Below are 16,483 nucleotides of genomic sequence, written 5' to 3' on the forward strand. Positions count from 1 at the left end.
GCTAAGCAATAGGAGGTCACCAGGAATCATGTGAAGACAGTGGGATTCAATTTATTTAGCACCAAACAACTGAAGCACTGCTTATATTTTGTTGGGTGATTAATGCTGAACAATCCAACTCCCCTTACAAATTAAAGAAATTTTATATGACTTCCTGTCTAAATGGATTAATGGTTTACTACTGCTTACTAGCTGAGGTGGTACTCAGGGCTAATGACTGGGGAGGGCCCACAGTATTATTCCACACCAATCACTGCTCTATCACCTCTTTCAAGGAAGATTCTAACCAATAAGAAGAAGCCTATGGTTCTGGGCTGAAAGCTAAGTGCCCCATATATGCCTGGGTGATGTTGAAACAGGTAATGCTTCCTGAGAAGAAGGTTCCTTCTTCTGGTGGTAAGTTAAAAACCTCTCTGGGTGGGATAAAAATCACACTTAATATTATGTCATAAAGTAGATTCTGAGTAGTGAAATAAAGGCAAAGGATGTCAAGGACTATGAAGAGAAGTGAGATGTTCCACAAAAACTAAAGAGATGACAGCTTCACTTATAATTTTCCCCATAAAAGTTTATTTGCAAGTTGATGTTAAGATTTTTTTTTTTAGTTCAAAGAAATAGCCTAATAACTTCAATAGGGAGGTGCATTTTTGTTTTTTGTCTGTTTTTCTAAAAAGCCAAAATTTAAAGTATCAATAAAGACATATTACTCTCATGAAAGAATGTTCTAAGATGGGCTCATATCATGGATTGTAAAGTGATTATGTGGTTTATTTATCTCATAGTCAAAAATAAGCTTCTCAATGAATTTGAGACTATTTCATTAAAGGGAATCCATAGGGCATGGTTATCTTACCTAAATAGAGCATAAAACTTTATCAAGGATTGAGATTTATTTTCTTACACTGAATACTCATATTTTTTTTAAAGATTCCTTGATAGCATTTCTAAAACATACAAGTGTTTGAGCAAATGAAAGGCTAGTAAAAGATCCAAGAATTTACAAAGCGATCTTCTTCACAGGATGTATTTTTATAAACTAATAGCCTGTAATTTTTAGAAGTTTTAAAAATATTTTTTTTAATTTTATAATCATCATAGAGTATAATCATCATTATCACATAATATGTGTTCATATCAATGATAAAATACTTTACAGTTTCAACATTCAGTACTGTCAAGGAACTGTATTTCAGACTGAGAATATTCTTATCGGCTCTTACTATACTCAGTTGGTAGAGTTATTCTTTTCTAAAATCATATTAAATCCAACTGCAATGAGTCTAAGCAAGTCCTATAAACAAAGATAACAGTTTCATGACTGCATTGAAAATTGTTTGCTTAAGCAGGCCCCTAGTTATTTATTATTGGATTTAATTGCTCAGGTGACTAAAGTTCCTGGACAGGTAATTTTTAATGAAATGAATTTAAAATTGTATGTCTTGCGACATAAAACTGTTCCGTCATACCCTTATCCCTACTTAAGTGTATTTCTATTTCTTGAAGTTTAATTTTCTTTTTCAATGGCAGCTTCGAAGAACATTCTGAAGATTATATAGGGGACAATGCATCAAGAATCTATTTATTGAGTCCTTCTAGAATAAAAGCCAGGAACTCCCTAATATAAACACATTAGTGTTTATTTTGAGGAGGAAATACAAAGATTAAAAAAAGAATAGACTAGTCAAAAAAAAAAGAAAGAAAGAAAGAAAGAAAGAAAAAAAAAAAAGAAATCCACTTTGGAAGATGTCTCTGAACAACTCTTCCAATGTGTTTCTGGATTCAGTGCCCGGTAATAGCAATCGCTTTCAAGTTAATGTCATAAATGAGAGCCATGAGAGCAGCGCCGCTGTGGATAACAACACCGACCCTCCACATTATGAGGAAACTTCTTTTGGGGATGAAACCCAGAACAGATTCAGAATCAGCTTTAGGCCTGGGAATCAGGAGTGCTATGACAATTTCCTTCAGAATGGAGAAACTGCTAAGACAGATGCCAGTTTTCATGCTTACGATTCTCACACAAACACATACTACCTACAAACCTTTGGCCACAACACTGTGGATGCTGTTCCCAAGATTGAGTACTATCGCAACACGGGTAGCATCAGCGGGCCCAAGGTCAACCGACCCAGCCTGCTTGAGATTCACGAGCAACTTGCAAAGGTAAGCTTCAGGGCACAGGCAAGTATCTTCCCTTACTCCTTCAGGTGATCTCCTGCTCTGTAATAGTGCAATGAATGTCACAGTGTCTGGTGGAGGGGTCTATTCCAAACCACCCTTCTTCCTTCCACCACAGGCTCTAGTTTCCAAGAACCAGAAAATGCAGAGAATCGTCTCACAAATACTCACTGACTAAGCACAGAGAACTCAAGAATTAGCTCTGAAAGTTAGGCAATGTGTCGTATCCTGTTTATGTTTTCGTCAACTCGTTTGCACACTTGGTTAAACACGTCCAGCTAAATGCTAAGCTGGTTTCACCGTAGTATCAATGCCTCCACAACAGTTTAAAAAAAAGGGGGGGGCGGGGAATCACTGGCACTTGCAGTAGTTAATACTGTGGTGCCAGCCTTTAGAGCACACGGGTATTTTATATTCTTTAGAGAGCGAAGATTTGTAAGATTCAGCGTTTTATCCCTTCCTCTTCAAAACTTTGCCTGAGGCTCCTGAATGCACTTAAGCATGTAAAAGTAACTAAATTAAATTTAAGTACAGAAGCAACAGACGTGGCTAAACTTTTCATTATTTAAGGAATATAGCCAGGGTTCCCAAATCTGCTAGAAGCATGAGGCAGCACTTTTTCTAATCTTGTAGCAAATCAGTTATAAACTTGGTAGATTTCTTCTTCTCTACCTTGCTCTAAAATGGTTTGAAGCACTTCATCTTCCTAGAGCACAGTTTGGAATGAATATCATTCTTTTTTTTTTTTTTTAAGATTTTATTTATTTATCATGAGAGAGAGAGAGAGAGAAAGAGAGAGGCAGAGACATAGGCAGAGGGAGAAGCAGGCTCCATGAGGAAGCCCGATGTGGGACTCGATCCCAAGGCTCCAGGATCACGCCCTGGGCCGAAGGCAGGAGCTAAACTGCTGAGCCACCCAGGGATCCCCTGAATATCATTCTTTATGGATATAATTACTTGCTAAAAAAGAGTAATTAGCTGTCACATAGCCAAATGGAGTTTACTTTTGCTCAAGTGTTGAGGTAAAATAAAAAATGGACTGAAACAATTCCTTTCGTATTCATTCATTAAACAATTTTTTAAAATTAATCAATTACCCACCCTCGGGAGTCTGGGAATATTGCTTCACGAAAGACACTAATAAAAGTGAAAATGCCCCTTTAGTTTCTTTTCATTCTTCTTTCCACAAGGAAACTCATCTCTAAAACTACACAGGGCCCCTGACTCTGCATCCCACCACCAGAGACTGAGGGACTTCTTGAGGAAACCCCATGTTGGGAACTCTACCTTAACCTTTCTCGCAACAAGTCTTACTTGTTCCATATACCATATTGGCAACATTCGGCTGAATACTGGTTTCTTTACACATGTAAGATTTAGGCTTTATCTGGGATATTTAGTGTTTTCATCAAAGGCAGTTAGCAATGTGACAATGTCAGAAGAAAAATAGCAGCCCCCATTAAGAATTTTGAGAAAAGGGTTGATTTGAAGTTCCTGAAATCGGACTGAGGTGTCACTTGGCTTTCTGTAGGAAAGAGGAGAGAAGAGAGAAATGGGAGAAGGAAAAGAGGGAAAAGTTGGTTGTGAGAAGGGAGCACGGGAGTTTTCAAGATATGGGAAAAGCAGAAAAAGAAATTTAGGACATTATACAGAGCTTTCAATTTATGCTGAAGAAGTAAAATGAGCCAAAGTTATCTTTAAAAAAAACCTAAAATTATCTCCCATCATAATCAAACTCATTACACATGATAATTTTTAAAGCTTCATCCTTTGTAAAGTCACCATCAAAATTTAAATATTCTCACTCACATTCCTCCCCCAATTTACAACAAAGCAAAGTAAAACTCTAATTCCATTAAAAAGGGAATTGAGCAAACTCACATGGATCTTTCGACTAATGTTGAGAGAAACGTAGCTTATTTATGATTCCTAAAGCCACAGTTTATGTAAATCTTTACATTAGGGGAAAAAAATTCTCAGGGAACAATGGTCACTTGTTCAAAAGCCATCTGAATGACCATGATAGAAACGCAATACATGCATTTGACAGATTGCAAAGCTGTTTGTGACATCGTATTCTTTTTGAAAAGATAAAATGAGACAAAGAATTAACTTTGACTCAAAGCTCTTTTGTATTCTTTTTGTGACATCGTATTCTTTTTGAAAAGATAAAATGAGACAAAGAATTAACTTTGACTCAAAGCTCTTTCTTCTCATCTGCAAAGGAATAGCAAATTAAATAGTTTAAAAATTAGCTTTGGTCCTAGAGTGCGTGGGTGGCACAGTCTGTTAAGCATCTGACTAGGTTTTGGCTCAGGTCCTGATCTCAGAATGGTAAGATGGGCTCTGCACTCAGTGTGAAATCTGCTTGAGATTCCCTCTGCCCCTCCTGCTTGTGCTCTCTATCTTTAAAACAAACAAGTAAAATTATTTCAAAAAATTAGGTTTAGGGGATCCCTGGGTGGCGCAGCGGTTTGGCGCCTGCCTTTGGCCCAGGGCGCGATCCTGGAGACCCGGGATCGAATCCCACGTCGGGCTCCCGGTGCATGGAGCCTGCTTCTCCCTCTGCCTGTGTCTGTGCCTCTCTCTCTCTCTTTCTCTCTCTCTCTCTGTGACTATCATAAATAAATAAAATTTAAAAAAAAATTAGGTTTAGGCCCAGTGCCCTGAATAATCATTCTGAATGAATGAGTATAGTAATAAGTCACTCTTTTTATGAATTTAGCCTGCACTCATCAACATTCATCTTGATTAAATCATACAGAAGTATCAACAAATTGGGAGCAGAATTCAAATACAGAATCTACATTCTAGTGTTTCTAAAACTCTAGGGCCCAGTTCACCTCTCTATATGTTCTACTTCTGTACTATCCTTTGATACCAGACATGAACAATCCAGGCCTTCTTCAATTCACCTCTTTCTTCCTTGTTAGTGATTTTGATCCTATTTCCCCCTGCTTACTTCCCCATAAAAGATGAAGACCTAGAGTGGAATGGAGCTGTGGAATGGAGCAGCTAATGCTGCTACCTCCTTGTGGTCCTTGACATGTTTATGGTGGTCCCTCAAACTACAGCTAGAAATCACCAATAGAGAAAACATTGTATAATAATGCTCAGACACATCACAGATTTTGTATGCAAAAAATTATAATGCGAAAAAAATTATGACTAAGTTATAATGTTTACTTAAACAATTTAAAAATGGGAAGCAATAGACATAGTACAAATTTGGTGACTTATTTTTGTACCCATGATTCTAATGCTTTAAAAAGCCATATAGTAATGATACATTCATACTAAATGACAGGACATATTTAGACAGAAACCAGTTGGATTTGCGCAAATCCTGGTTATTACTTCCAAGTCAGAAAAAAATTACATGACAACGTTTACCTAGTAGTAGAAATGAAAAGTAGGTTTAAAAGACATTATTTCAAGACTACCTTAACTGAAGCTCTAGGAATGATACATATTGACAAAATTTGTAATCCCAATGATTTGAGATCATAGTTAAATAAATCTTTTCATTTTCTATGTAGTAAAGAGCTAAATGCCTAGACGGGTGGCTATGAATTATGGATTTCCAAAAACTCTAGTTAAAAGCAGGAAAAAAATGACTCCATCTTTTGCTTTCTCTGCAATATTATACAAGCTACATAACTCCAACTGATATTGTAGGATGTTTGTGAGTACTATAATTTTTATGTATATACAGTCTAGTATGTTGACTATAATGGATGGAAACTCAATAAATGATTGTTGATAATGATGACGGAAATTTTTGTATTAGCTGATTTTTATTTAAAAAGTAAAATATGGGCAGCCCAGATGGCTCAGCGGTTTAGTGCCACCTTCAGTACAGGGCCTGATCCTGGAGACCCGGGATTGAGCCCCACGTCAGGCTCCCTGCATGGAGCCTGCTTCTCTCTCTGCCTGTGTCTCTGCCTCTCTCTCTCTCTCGCTCTCGCTCTCTCTCTCATTCTGTCTCTCTCATGAATAAATAAAATCTTTAAAAAAATAAATAAATAAAATAAAATAAAAAGTAAAATATACACTGATAAAACATTTAACAAGTACTAAAAAATATAGAGATGCCTCTTATCTCATAAAGATCTTCAGTTAGTCTCTAAATGACAATCATTATTGGCAGTTTCTTATAAATCCTTCGAGAAATTTTCTATGCCTATACAAACATACTTATTTAAGTATCTATATTACTATCTATCTAATTTTCTGTCTATATTTTTTAAACACACATTGAAGCATATTTTTTTACACATTGTCCTGTTTTCACTAAATAATATACATTGGACTTCTTTCCATATCAAAACATGTATAATGATTATTAAACACCTGGCAAAGATTAATCTAATATTTTTACTTTGTAAAAATAATTCTATTTTTTGTGTCCAGTATAATCCTGTGGCCACCTTTTTAAACACAGTTCCTAACTACAGAGCTAACCAAAATGGATCTCCTTTTCAGCCTTACTAACCACCATTGTTGTTACAGAAAAATATATTATATAGAAACTGGGAAAACATATAGCCCTTCTATCAAAGTCCGTGTTCTCATGTCATTGAAATAAATTGTCTATGAAAAAGTATCAAATACTATAAAAATTAAGATAGAAATATTGTTTTTAAGGAAACCAACCATTTACAAACCAACGGAAACAAAAACAGTGGAATGACTTCACACTGGGGCCATTAGGCTGTTAGCAACAAAAAGTAATTTGTGAATAAAAAGCATTAGGAATAGTGATTTGTAGAATCAAACTCTGTTGTAAAAACAAACTTTTTATTGAGAATTTTTTACCTATCAGGGTGCTCACACTTGGCAAATTCTCATTCAATCCTTAGAACGATTCTTCAAAGTAGGTACTGTTATTATTGCTATCTTATGGATAGCAAAGATTTTATAAAATCCTATGAATCCTTTAGAAGAGAAAACAAAACTTAAGTCAATAAACTTCCAAAGTCAAGTCATGTGTCTAATAAGTTGAGCCCAGTCTGCGTGACTCCAGAGTCCATGTACTTTCCATCTTCAGCTTACTCTCCCATAGCACTCTGCCTTAGCTCATCTGACAGCTACAGGAAATAGTGGAACTCAGGCCCAAAGAAGAAATTGTATCTCAGTCCTAATGGGTAGAACAAGAGATTCTGATTCCTTTCCTGGAGATGTGCCTAAAGATAATGTTGCTTCTCCTACAGAATTAATTTTTTTTAAGATTTTTATTTATTTATTCATGAGAGACACACAGAGAGAGGCAGAGACATAGGCAGAGGGTGAAGCAGACTCCCTATGGGGAGCTTGATGCAGAACTCAATCCCAGGACCCCAGGATCATGACCTGAGCCAAAGGCAGATGCTCAACCACTGAGCCACCCACTGTTCCTCTCCTACAGAATTACTTGTAGGTCTCAATCATTTCCTGTCATCATCAAAAGCATTTATTAGCTTTCTATTTACAAGAACTGCTGTACACAGTGAGCTAAAGAGATTTGATCTCTACTCCCCAGAATTTTATATGTCAAATATCATTGTTATGGGTAGAAATAAAGGACATGTAGTCAAATATGCACACAAAGCATAAAACCACAGAAACTAGTGTATAAATGCTTATATTCTGTAAAATGACAAACAAAAGTATACAAGTGCATTCTCTGAAAAATAATAGTTTCTAAAGTGTTGCAAAGTTAAAATTTAGAACTTTAGCATTCAAATTGAGGGTATCCAAAATTGGAAATATCATGAAGCCAAATAAATGCCTCAATTGAAATCCAGTAAGGATTAGTGGCCACTTCTAAAATATTTTTTGGAGTGAAAATTTGCAACTAGAGACTCAGAATCTAATATTTACTAGAAGTTTTAGTTGTAGTTTTTAGTATTCAGTAATAGATGGTGAGTAAACTAGGGGTTTCCTTGAAGTATATATGGAAAGTATTAAGAATCTTTAAGTTTTTTTTTTCTTATGCTGTTTATTTCACGCATAGTTATCTTTTGGCCTAAGTTATCAAAAATATAAGTCCATTTGTGTGTGAGCTACATATTTTCAGACACAGTAAAATACTGAGATTATAAATGGTGACCATTGGTAGTGATTTAGAGGCATGGTTTATCTGTTGAAACAAGGAAGAAAAACCCCTCATTTTCATAATTTTAAATACTCCCCTATATCACAAAGGGCTAGTAATGTATAAATATAATAACATTGATCAACAAGATATAGAAATGTGACTAGACTCATGCTTTTCATTCTGAAATGAACCTTAGGAACTGATTCTTACTAGCATTGGTTTTAAAATAATCCCAGGGTTGTGAGAGGTTTAAATAGAATAATATTGGCCATGTGTTGATAATTATTGAAGTTGAATGATAGGCACATGAGATCTAATTATTCTCCCAACTACTGCATATATTTAAATATTTCAAGAACGTTTAAAACAATTGAGAGGGAATTCTGTAGTCCTAAATATTTATGGAGCTACTTCTCAGTGATGTGCTAAGGTTCCTACCATCCCAAGATTAAACAGTAAAAACCTAAAAACATGTATAGTAGCTAATATTATCTAGTTAGAATTTATATAATTTATAGAATAATTTATAGAATTATAGAATAAATATACTTATTTTTTTTCTTCTTTGATAACAGCTAGAAAGTATTTGTCATTTTTATGGGGTCTGAAAAATCACACATTTTATGTTAAATAAAATAATTTATGTGATTGAAGCTTCACTAATTTATCAATATTGGAGGGGAGACATGGCCTATTTCTTTCTTTCTCTTTCTTTCTTTCTTTCTTTCTTTCTTTCTTTCTTTTGCACTTCATTTTACCTTCTCTGAATACTTAATGCACAGGTAAAACTTTTGGTAAATAAATAATCATTCCCTAAAGCTATGCAATTTAAAATGCATTTACGAAAGGTGGAAGGGTCATCATTTATGGTAATGGAGTGTGAACAAACAAATTAATTCAAAGTATGAGGGGAAAACTGGTTTCAGGCAGCAATCATAAAACTTTTAGTCTTTGAGACTTTGGTCCCAAGTACATGCACCAGCCAGGAGCCTGCCAGCCACTGGTTATAGCTCACAGCCATCAAGTACCCACAAACCCTCGACCCAAAGTCTTTTCAGTACTTTGATGATAAGTTGACTTTATAATTGCCGTATGGACTTACAAAGGAGGCATTTATTAAAGAGTGAAACCAAATTTTGCTTTGCCACGTTAGAAGAGAAGATGACAAACATAGAAAAATGATTTTGCCTTAGAGTAAATTACTTCAAAGTAAGATTTTCAGAAAACCCATTGGATTTATCCTCCTTGGCAGTATCCAGGAAAGGTTAAGTAACTTGCTGGAGGACACACCCTGAATTAATTGCATAGCTGAAACTAGATTCCAAGTCTCCTAGTTCATATGGTACAGTGATTTTTCAGCTCCTGTAAGAGAGTAAGCAATGGAAATGGATTCTGTACTTATAAATTTACTACCAGCCCTTTATAGTCAAAAGAAGAAATATACATTTAAAGGTTTTTTCCCCTCTATGGCATGCATATATTAAAAACTTTGAAACTCGAGCAGTTTGAACACATTCAACGAAGAAAGAGTTGACCATCTACATTGACTCTATTTTTGAATAGTTTTAGATATTTATTGCCTTACAAACTTCCATAAATGATGATTTCCCTGATATGCCTGCATAGAATATTCCTTTTGCTTCATATTGTGATGTCCTAGTGATAAATTGAAGAACTGTTAAGTTGTGCCCAGAAGGGCATCTACCGGATAAAAATGTCCATTTAAGGGGAAATTTTAAACATCTTATTCATCCTTTAGCCTCTTTTGTAAGATTTTTTTTTAACATCATTGGTATTCTCATTAATCCAGATGTAAGGGTCACGGTTACCTTCGGAGTTCAGCCAGGAATAAAGCAATTTCCTGGACCAAACCCTCAAGTTCAGGTTTAATCAGAAAACATAGGTTTTATTCCCAAGATTGCCTTTAAAAAGCAAGTGACTAGGGTTCTGTCTCATGGGATCCCCAATTAACCGAGGAAAAGGAAATTGCCTTCTCCTTGAATGAGTAGCTGCTGATAGTCTGGCCGTGAGATCTTGATTAACTAGAATATTGACAATTTTAAAAGTTTTTCTCTAATCAAGTCAAATAAATGAATTTCTTAAGCAAATAATCTCTTCAACATTCATGGGCATTTTAACACATACCTCAATTCTCTGCTCTCATTGATTTTCTAGTTACGGAAAATGAAGTTACATCTGAATCACTCAGCTGCCTTATGAGTATAGAATCTATTCAGAGAAAAATAGAATTTTTAATTGCCTGGAAAAAAAACTTCAAATGTTTCATCCATCTCTAATAGACTGCAGTGTATAGACAGGTGCACTCCAATATGATAGCGCAAGCCACATGCGGCTATTGAGCACTTGAAACGTGGCTAGTACAAATTGAGATGTGCTATCAGTGTAAACTACACACCAGATTTCAAAGGCATAGTGTGAAAAAAAAAATGTAAAATGTCTCATTCATATTTTTTATTGATTTTATGTTGAAATAATATTTTATATAGGTCTATTAAGTAAAGTACATTATTTTTTAAAATTTATTTATGAGAGAGAGAGAAAGAGGCAGAGACACAGGCAGAGGGAGAAGCAGGCTCCATGCAGGGAGGCTGACATGGGACTTGATCCTGTATCTCCAGGATCAGACCCTGGGCTGAAGGCGGCACTGAACCGCTGAGCCACCTGGGCTACCCGTAAAGTACATTATTAAAACAGCCCATGATCAGGTTCCTCCTACAAGGTGGGATGCCACTATAGCTAATGAATATTACATTGCAAAGACTGAGAAAATGATATTGTACAAAAGTTAAGTGTATTTTTAAAATTTAAAAATCCAAATCTGAATTCATTTATTTCACTAATTTCCTTTCACTTTTTTAAAAGGAGCTACTGGAAATTTTTGAATTACATACATGACTTGCATCTCTAGCTGGTACAGATAACCAGTTTCTGCCCTGCTGGTTCAGCCTCAATTTCTGTGGACTTTGTTTACCCGTATCTAATATTGGTGTGAACATATTGTGTCAGCCTTCAATTATCTGCGCAAATAGGGACTGAGGATGCTTTAAATTAAGAGATTCCTAAAAATTAATTAATTAATTAATTAATTAAGATATTCCTCAGGTAATTAAAGGCAATATTATAACTATTAATTTCATTCAGTTTTACTCTGAATACTACCAGAAAATAGTAAGATGATCTGACTTGAGATTCATTCTCTTCCCCTCCTTTTTTAAATGTGGGTTATAGAGAGGAAACAATGAGAAATGAAATACCCAATAGGGATGAAGAAAGAGAAAAGAAATAGGAGGCAAGAATGGATAAGAAACTGGGTCATCTGTTCTTAAGTGGTAGAGCTTGGGTGGCCTTCAAATCTACTTTATGGATTCAGTAATGTTTTCTGATGACCTGCAGTATGGTAGGTTCTTGGTTGATATTGAGAAGTAGCCCACATCCTTACCACATTGTATTGCACTGGTTACCCAAGTGGCTTACTAGTGTGAAAAAAAAATCTTGTGGAATAACAAAGCTGGAAGAAATCCTTACTTACATAGATAAGTACAAAAAACATGGAGAGAAGAAGTCAGTCACTTGGAGCAAATAGCCCAAATTAGAGTCAGCTTACAGTAGGTATGCTAATGATACACCAAAGCCCAAAGAAGCAATAACCCTTAAGCATGGCAAGGACGAGAACTTTGGTCACCTTCAAATAAAGTCCTTCTAATAAATATTGGATATTTATTTCACACCAGACCCATTTTAGAAGGGAAAAATAATTGCCCTTGTCTGAGACTTCTTTAGCTAGGAATGTGGGAACACATCATCCCGGCCTTAAAATAATTTAGGTCGCTTAACTAGGATAAAGTTGTTCTTTAATAATGATAATTAAGTGCTGAATCTAAGAGACTTCCCCAGTGGTTTCAACCCCTTACTGGAAAAGTTTGTTTTGGGGGAATTCAGTGGGTAACTCAGTCTAACCATGAGAGTCAGGTGGGTGCCAGGTAGACTAAATTAAGTAGATGCATCTTAAATTATTCAAAGTCACATCTAACAGAGAAATTAGGGTTGTTCTTACCTTGAGAGAAGCAGAGCTATTTCCTTTCCCCATTAAATTCAGATTATCCTACTGACAAGGAAGGTCTTCAAAATCAGGTCACCAAAAACCACTAAATAAGCTTTTGACATTTTTTATACAACTCATTTTTTACTTCTACTCAGCTTACCTTTTAGTAGTCAGTCAGTCATGAGAACTTCTTACTCTTTGTGCGATACTACCAACACATCCAGCAATTCTCAGGCAAAGGCCTATCAAGTCTGAAAGAAACTTCCTTTATAGGAATAACATTCTTGTTGCCAAATAGTCCCTTTAAATCTTTTTAGAACTGTAACCCTTTTTCTGCTTGTTTTTGAATAAAATGCTTCTATGTGTTCTTTCATTCAATCTTCTTAAAGATGATGATTATAGAGACTTTACTATCATTATTTTATTTTATTTTTTTTAATAAATTTTTTTTAATTTTAATTTATTTATTTATGATAGTCACAGAAAGAGAGAGAGAGAGAGGCAGAGACACAGGCAGAGGGAGAAGCAGGCTCCATGCACCGGGAGCCCAATGTGGGATTCGATCCCGGGTCTCCAGGATCGCGCCCTGGGCCAAAGGCAGGCGCTAAACCGCTGCGCCATCCAGGGTTCCCCAACTATCATTATTTTAGGTGAATAAAGTAAAGTCCAGGGAGGTTAATGGAAAGACGTCCAGATAGTCGGCATCAATGAGATTAACCTCCTACCATGCCTCAAAGACCCTGATTCACTTTTTTTAAGCTTTTATTTATTTATTCATGAGAGAAAAATAGAGAAGCAGAGACATAGGCAGAGGGAGAAGTAGGCTCCCTGGGGAGCCCGATGCGGGACTGGATACCAGGACCCCGGGATCATGACCGGAGTCAAAGGCAGACGTCCAACCACTAAGCCACCCAGGTACCACTTCATTCACTTTTGATAGGCTTTCTGCCCCACCTTTACTTTCTTTTTCTCTCCTTTGTTCTTTTTGTATTCTAGACGTACCCAAATCTGACCATTTTCTCCTAAGGTAATATTTTCGCCAGTTGAACTGCCCAAGCTCCTTTGCCACCCTCACAGTCTCACTGTGCCTGAAGTCACTCATAAAATGAACTCACCAGCTCCCAGGGGGAAAAAAATTATTACCTTATTCAAATGCTAGAATGTTTCCTTTTGTGTGTATGTCTAAAATTTTATGTCAATTGTTTTGATTTGCCTTTGGAAGTTCTATGGGCCCCTGTGTTGACCAAACATTGTGTTTTTGCTACCTGTACAAATGCAGAATGTGGCAGTGGCACCCGGCTCGGTTGACAGGGTTGCTAACGGTGATGGGATGCCTGGAGATGAAGAAGCTGAAAACAAGGAAGGGGAGGATAAAGCCGGCGCTGTGAAGTTTGGATGGGTGAAAGGTGTGCTGGTGAGAAAGCTCCTATGTTTCCACCTGAAATCTGTTTGTTCGGTGTCCTCAGAGACTGTTAGCAAAGCCCCATAGCAGAGCTGCAGAGCCAGCTAGGTTTTGCCGCACTACCATGTCTGACGTCCCTTTCCATGCCCCTTCAACCCACAGGTAAGATGCATGCTGAACATCTGGGGTGTCATGCTCTTCATTCGCCTCTCCTGGATTGTTGGAGAGGCTGGAATTGGTAAGCCTTCTCCCCATCCCCCGCGTAGAGTTTTCAATGTCAGCTATAAACTCCATAAGCAACTTGTTTTGACCACGAATGCTGAATGTGAGCTCAAGGTCACAGAAGGAATCTGCGCTCCAGCTCTTTAACGTTGCCTCTTGGACAATGTTTGTCACAGAGGAAAAGTGAAGCGTTAACTTCTGGAAGACTGGAATTTTCCAGCTTGCCGACCATATAAATGCTCACGCAAATATTTCTATCTTTTCTTCGAGTTTTAGGTATACCAATACATAGAGACATGTATATGTGAAATAGCACTGTTCAGATTTGGGGACATACTGACATGTGGCATCCCCCTTATTGATTATTGGCAAAATTTCACTTGACAAAAACAGCTTGTGGGAAAAGTGGTAACAGCATGACCTGACTCATGCTGAATTAGTTGGACATTTTCCAAAGAAAATAATTGTGTTACTTTCAGGTGCCGGTGGTAAGAAAACAAAGGTTAATAAAATATTGCCAGGTAGAGGCTTAAAAATAATAGATAAAATGACTAAGATAACATATGTAACTATTACTAATTTTTCTAAAGGAAAATGCATGACGTTGAAATTATTTCCAGTGATTATTTGATGTTTTTAAAGGTGGTATTTTATTTAAAATATCATTTCCTGTGGCAAGCTTTTTATTTTATTGGGAGCATATTGGTAAAAGTTATATAAAAAATTTATTTTAGGGATCCCTGGGTGGCGCAGCCGTTTGGCGCCTGCCTTTGGCTCAGGGCGCGATTCTGGAGACCCAGGATCGAATCCCACATCGGGCTCCCGGTGCATGGAGCCTGCTTCTCCCTCTGCCTGTGTCTCTGCCTCTCTCTCTCTCTCTCTCTCTCTCTCTCTGTGACTATCATAAATAAATAAAAATTAAAAAAAAAAATTATTTTAAATTTTAATTTATCAAAGTCCCTGATTTAATGTGATACAAATTAATGATGTTCCACTCTATACATGGGAAATACATTATAGATCCACTTTTGGAGAAGCCAAATAAATCATTAGTATCGAGAACATAGAGCTTCAGATGTGCTTTTAGATACTGCTCCAGAATGTATCTTAATTCACATTCAAAGGTACTTGGTCATTATTTATTGCCTTTGCTCGTCAAAACATATTGAGCATCACCAGAAGACTAACTCGCAACAAGAAAGGGCTGAGCAGTAAATTGAAACACTGGAACCAGTTCCCATAGTTTTTCCATGTTTCATGTTTGGCAACTGTTGGGTTCCTGACAAAGGGCTGCTTGCCAGCTTTATGATGCATATCAAATGAATGCTTATAGCCACAGGGTACAAAATAAGTATATGCTGTTCCATGGAAAATCTGCATCTTAATATTGCCAAGTGTTTGCTCCAGGGTTTCATGCAAAATTAGTTTTTTAAGGGCAGTTTAGTAACTTATTGAGATCATCAAGCAACATTACTTTGTTTGGAGGTGTGAGTGTAGCCAAGGGCAAGAGTAATTCTTTCTAATGCAACTTATTTAACATCCATGCGTTTGGGCAATAATCTGAACTTTAATCAGATCTTACATTATTCTTCACAGTTTCATGCTTATTACAGAGTTATAAAATATGAAGAACCCTATCTTCTGCTAAACTGTATTGTACTTTCAGACATCAGTATTGTTTTAACAAGGACCTATTTATTTAAGTAGTCATACCCTACTTTAAATGGGTGTCTAGTGGATTTTCCTTTGAACAAGGGTTTGTTTGTTGTTTAGTTCTCATGGAGTAGACTTTAGTGAGTCATAGAAACTTATTACCACCCTTACTCAGTTTTACTGGCCTTTGCTGTGAAATTAAAGCTAAATGAGTTGATTAAGTCACCTTCTGGGTCCCATTTGGATTCCCTTTATTGGGTAAGAAAAGAAGCAAATACAAGTAGTTTCTCTTTGTTGTGGGGATAGTTTGGAGAAGAAACCTGAATACATTTTCAAGAGGAGACTCTGGGAACAAAGCCAGAAGGAAGCTGTAGCCGTGAGTCACTGTAGCTACAGCCCCTGGGTAGTCGTTCCAGGGCCATGAGTTTGGGCTGTCCTTTCCCCAAAAGCAAATGATAGAATAAACCACAAATGCCATTGAATTGGTCTTCTCTGACTCGGAGACTTTGGCTGGGGCAAGATAGTTTCTAATAAACATCAAGCATGGAAGAAGGATATGATGAAACAGGTATGACCTGAAGCAAGTCATTTATATACTCCATGAGTTTCATTTCCTCATCTGAAAATTAAGGAGCTGGATTAATCATTTCCCAATCAATTCTTTGAAGATAAAGCTAAAGAACCCTGCTGTCTAGGCAGACACAAAATGAGATAGGCTAAGGTAGTGCAGTAATCTTCAGACTGTGGGGTACCTGAGAATTACCCAGGAAGTTAGTTTACAAAACCACAGAATCCTGGGATTCTCTTTGAAGGATTCACACTCAGTGAGTCTGGGCATTTTTAATAAACACTTCAGGACTTTCCTGAAGTAGGTGATTCAAGGACC

General features: G+C 36.7%; 1 protein-coding gene and 1 long non-coding RNA gene across 4 annotated transcripts in view; one reads left to right on the plus strand and one right to left on the minus strand.

The window, feature by feature from the left end:
• Nucleotides 1-295: 295 nt before the first annotated feature.
• SLC12A1 (solute carrier family 12 member 1) overlaps nucleotides 296-16,483 on the plus strand; it is a 90,433-nt gene continuing 74,245 nt past the window's right edge. For all 3 annotated transcript variants that reach the window (XM_072808299.1, XM_072808300.1, XM_072808301.1), the window contains exons 1-4: nucleotides 296-396; nucleotides 1,528-2,163; nucleotides 13,600-13,734; nucleotides 13,885-13,960. In XM_072808299.1, coding sequence (XP_072664400.1) covers nucleotides 1,744-2,163; nucleotides 13,600-13,734; nucleotides 13,885-13,960 — 631 coding nt within the window. In that variant the 5' untranslated portion in view covers nucleotides 296-396; nucleotides 1,528-1,743. The remainder of the gene's footprint in view (nucleotides 397-1,527; nucleotides 2,164-13,599; nucleotides 13,735-13,884; nucleotides 13,961-16,483) is intronic.
• Nucleotides 15,214-16,483, minus strand: part of LOC140622671 (uncharacterized) — a 37,237-nt gene continuing 35,967 nt past the window's right edge. The window contains exon 6 of the long non-coding RNA XR_012022357.1: nucleotides 15,214-16,216. This is a non-coding gene — a long non-coding RNA (uncharacterized lncRNA). The remainder of the gene's footprint in view (nucleotides 16,217-16,483) is intronic.

Source organism: Canis lupus, chromosome 32, assembly GCF_048164855.1.
Source record: "Canis lupus baileyi chromosome 32, mCanLup2.hap1, whole genome shotgun sequence".
NCBI lineage: Eukaryota > Metazoa > Chordata > Mammalia > Carnivora > Canidae > Canis > Canis lupus.